Source organism: Neolamprologus brichardi, chromosome 18 (assembly GCF_056152115.1).
Source record: "Neolamprologus brichardi isolate AB-2024 chromosome 18, ASM5615211v1, whole genome shotgun sequence".
NCBI classification, from domain to species: domain Eukaryota; kingdom Metazoa; phylum Chordata; class Actinopteri; order Cichliformes; family Cichlidae; genus Neolamprologus; species Neolamprologus brichardi.
In genome coordinates, this window is record NC_142121.1 from 2502452 (window position 1) to 2506914 (window position 4463).

The 4463-nt window shown below is 44.8% G+C and overlaps 1 protein-coding gene across 1 annotated transcript; it reads right to left on the reverse strand.

Moving 5' to 3' along the window:
• Window positions 1-495: 495 nt before the first annotated feature.
• On the reverse strand, window positions 496-3640 carry LOC102800257 (transcriptional regulator Myc-2-like). Its single transcript, XM_035916377.2, has 2 exons — window positions 2423-3640; window positions 496-1416 (listed from the first exon to the last, which is right to left on the reverse strand). Exons 1-2 carry the CDS (start codon window positions 3084-3086, stop codon window positions 917-919), a joined length of 1164 nt encoding a protein of 387 aa, XP_035772270.2. The 5' UTR covers window positions 3087-3640; the 3' UTR covers window positions 496-916.
• Between the last annotated feature and the right edge of the window lie 823 nt (window positions 3641-4463).

Here is a 4463-nt window from a genome sequence, read left to right on the forward strand (position 1 = left end):
CTTAAAGTGATGCGGCTGGTAAATGCAGAGCAGCTGATTTGGTTTGAACTTTCACCCCGTGTTCAGTGTGGAAATCACGCCGCACCACGGCAGCCTCAGCGTGCTGCTCCGCTGGGCCGGATGCTCTCCGATGACGCAGCTGAAATGTTGAGTAATGACTGAGCCCAGAAAAGAAACAGCTCAGGCCGGAATACAGAGGAAATTCCATGAAAATGACCCACAGGAATATGCGCTGGATCATTTTCAAGAGGCTGACTTTGTCTCTAAGGAACCAACTTAGCGATTCCACCCTCAGATTTTACAAGAAGCTGAAAACACTTCCACTGAAACTTGAATTTTATCAGTGACTGTGGGGCAACATCACTGTGGGTTTAAGCTGATCCTTCTAGGGGGATCCAGCAGTTGCCTGAGGCACGTTTCACACAACCACATGAATTCTGGGACTAAACAAACAGGGAGGTTTGCAGAAACAAAGCAGACACTTTGAGATCAAGAGAAGCTCCAACATGTGAAGGGCTTTTATTCTGAAGGGACGAAAACACTTCTGATGTACTTTTAGTGCAAAAAAGCTTTTGAACAAAAACAATATATATATATAAAAATAAACTCTGAAATTAAAAATACACAATCAAAAATACGAAAGCTTTAGGGAGTGAACAGATTAAATATAGTGAATTAAATTATTGTTCATTATCAGCTGTAAATTAAAGTTATGACACATATTTATTCACATTGTCGCCTCATAAACTGGAATGTTTGAAAAACTACTTTAAATTAAAATAGTCAATAAAAACAAAAATAAATAAAAACCTGATTACAGACGAGCAGCGAGCCCTACGGGCACCGTGCTGCATTCAGGTGACGTCGGTCATTATTCTTAGCTTTAAAACCTGAAGTGAAGAAACGACTGAGCAGATTAATGTGAAGTCCTGAGCTGCTGCAGCCTCTGCTTCAGCTCTCTGCTCCTCTTCCTCAGTTCGTCTTTCTTTGCCAACAGCTTCCTCTCCTGCTCTCTGACCTCCATGATGAACTCCGTCGCCTTCTTCAGGATCACCACCTTCGCCGCTTTTTCATTGTTGGCCACCGCTGGGACCTCGTCCCTCAGAACCATGAAGCTCATCTTCAGCTCGTTTCTCCGCTGCCTCTCCAGCACGTTGTGAGTCCTGCGCTTGTCGTTGTCCTCGCCCTCAGATTTCGGGCTCCAGCACCGGCGCCCGCCGCTCTGCCTCGGTGCCGCGCTGCTGCTCTCCGCCTTCACCCGTTTCTCAGGGGGTTGCTGGGCAGCGTAGTTGTGTTGGTGGATGTTGACGTGAGAGCGTTTCAGGACCAGAGGGGAGGTGTGGGACCGCCGAGATGACCTTCTCCTGTCCACTGTCACCACATCGATCTCTTCCTCTTCTTCATCATCTTCCTCTTCTGGGAAAAACAAGGAAAAACATTCTGGTGTAAATATAGGTGATTGCAGTCTGAGCCAAAACCACCGTCCTGCTGATGGACGAGTGACTGAACAGGGACAGAAAACGAGTGAAAGCAGCAGAGCGAGACAGAAAACGTGCCCTCCTTGAACTCCTCGCTTCCATAGTTTTCAGACATTTACCGGCCAATGAAAACATTTCTCAGATGTCTGCTGACACTGACAGTACTGGTGGATATTTTAACCCACAGCTTAATTCAGACCAAGGTTACGTTTTAGTGTGCTACTATCCACAGTAACTATAGCGTCAAAATAATGGTGACGTATGAGGAAGAGAAAGAGCCCTGTGGTTGAGCTTTCTGAACAGCTGGTCTGATCTGGGATGACAGGCACTGCTTCACTGAGAGCCCCCACATCCTTTTACTGTCCTCTGCACTTCCTGTGGTGTAAAAGTACTGACTGCAAGAAGAAAACCAGCTACTGATTTTAAGGAGTTCACTTCAGTCAGCTGATTGGACCCCAACGCACTTGAGCCGGGCTGTTGAACCTCGCCTTGTTTAGGCTCGCTGACTCAGAGATCTGACCTTTAATTGTGTGTGTGTTTGTGTTTGCAGCATCTAATATTTGGAAGTCTAATAAATTAAAAATAATTTCACTACTTTAAGGAAAAGTCTGTCGTTTCTACTTCTGTTATGAAAATCCTCACACAGCCTGCAGGATATTTGCCTGCTTGGTGATAGGCTGTTCCCAGACGCTGTAATTAAAGGATGGCCACACCACTGTAGTGTTGGATTTTAATAGATGCAGTATTTTGAGATACTCTGAAAATCACTGGGTTACTACATTTCCCAAAATGCAAGAGGATCCTACCTGATGCTTCTTTGTTTCTAAGCACTGGTCTCAGAGGGTAAGTGAGAAGTGAAGGAAAGATCGGAGTAAAGCAGAATTCAGAGTTCAGTGACTCTGATACTCAAGATTAAAGAGCTGGCTTTTCAAAATAAAACTCACCTGATTCGCTGTCACTGCTGCTGGGTGGTGGCGAGTCCAGGCTCAGCTCAGACCCCACCTCCATCGTCACACCATCATCCATCTGCTTCTCGCCCAGGAACACCACAGAGGGGTCAATGCAGTCTGTCACCGAGGTGTGGAAGTCCTGCAGGTACCCAGCGCTCACCTGAGACCCGCCCACCTGCTCGTCAGCTGTTCTGTCTGTGATGGTCTTAGTGTTGCAGGAGTCCCGGCGGGCCCGCAGCGAGGCCAGCCTCTCTGACACCACCTTCTCCAGCTCTGTGGCGGCGGCGAAGCTGCTGCTCCACATGCAATCCTGGATGATGAAGGACTGCAGAAATGCTGCAGAGGAGCTGTGGTCATCGTCCAAGAGGTCAGACACCGCCTCCAAGTGGTCGGCGGCAGACAGGGAGGGTCTCCGGCTGGGGGACAAGGGAGGTGTAGGCAGCAGCTCGAACTTCTTCCAGATGTCTTCGCTGGGAGCCGGCAGGAGCTGGCTGCGTGGAGGAGGGTAGAAGTCTTCCTCTTCACCATTCAGGAAGAAGTAGGGCTGGACCACGTCGTAGTCATAATCATAGTTTGTGCTGTTCAACACCGGCGGCATGACGGCTGCCTGAGAAACACAACAGGAGGTCAGCCTGAGCCAAGCACATGACCACAACATCAAAAATCATCTGATATAACAACAGTGCAGGAGAATCAGTTAAGCATACCAGACTCCATTCAAAAAACAGCTAGTTTAGCTTTCTTTGGATTAAAGCCCGAGTTTACACAATAGAGAGCAAAGGCAAAGATCCTTCATCAGTAAACAGCACTACACACATCTGCAGTACAGATACACTTACTCAAATGTATTAAAACTCGGGATTTAACATGCTGAAGTTTTAAAAGTAGTAATTTTATCAAAAAATAAAAACAGAATATGGTTAAAAGACATAAGTAAAGGTTGCAGAGCAGAGTTAAACACAGAGCTTCAGCGTGAGTAAAGTCTCCACACTTCCAGACAGGCGAGAACTTCTGCAGATATGCGAAACTCAGCTGTCAAAATGCGCGACGCTAGTTTAATAACATTGAACCATTTATTCAGAGTCAACATCAAAGGAAAAACGGTCAAAATGCGAAGAACGAACATCAGCGATAAATTCGGCACACATTTTAAACTGACTAAGCGAAAAGTTAAACGACAGCAAAGAAAAGCATCCAGAAAGCTTCAGACATAAACTTACCGTTTTTCTCCAACAGTTAAGGTGAAAACGTGAAAAAGATCCAAATGTTCAAGCGAGGAACGGGTAAACTTATAGCGGGCTTTGTCCAGCAGAGCCTGTCAGTCTTAAATAATCCTCAGTTTCTCTATAACCGATGACAGACACCTGATACAGACGCTATAACGGTCCCTCAGTGTCGCCCAGCTGCTCTGCTGTCTCAGCGTGAAACTCAGCCATCAGCTGCTTCACACACATTAAATACTCCGGCTTTTTTGTCTTCATCCGCCGGCACTACAATCTTCCCGCCAAATGCGAACTACGTAGTAAACAAACGGGACCTATCGATGTGCTGCTGACCCTTTAAAAAATAACCTTTAGTGCATCTCTGCCATAAAAGCTTGATTGTAGTATTAGTTTTACTTTAAATTCAGCAAGAAGATGTGCAAAATATGGGAACTATTTTATTCAGCGGACGTGTACTTTTTGTGAATGGTAAGAGGGTGGTCGTGACTGTAAATGATGTAAAGGAACAAAGTTCCGGGAAACCCGCTCTTATCCCGTGATGAAGTCATGAAAACAAACAAACAAGCAAAACAATGTTTATTGAAAGAAAACCTGGATTGAATAAACAAACAACAGAACGAAGAAAAGGATCGTGAGCTCTGAATGCAAAAGCAAAACACCACATGTAATAGAAAGTAATCTGCTAATAGAAAATATATTAAATGAATCAAGTTTGATAAAATAAAAAGAACAATTACAATATCATTAAAAAATTAAATTAAATTTTGAAGGAAAACTAACCTAAGAGAAGGAATTTTAAACAAAAACAAAAC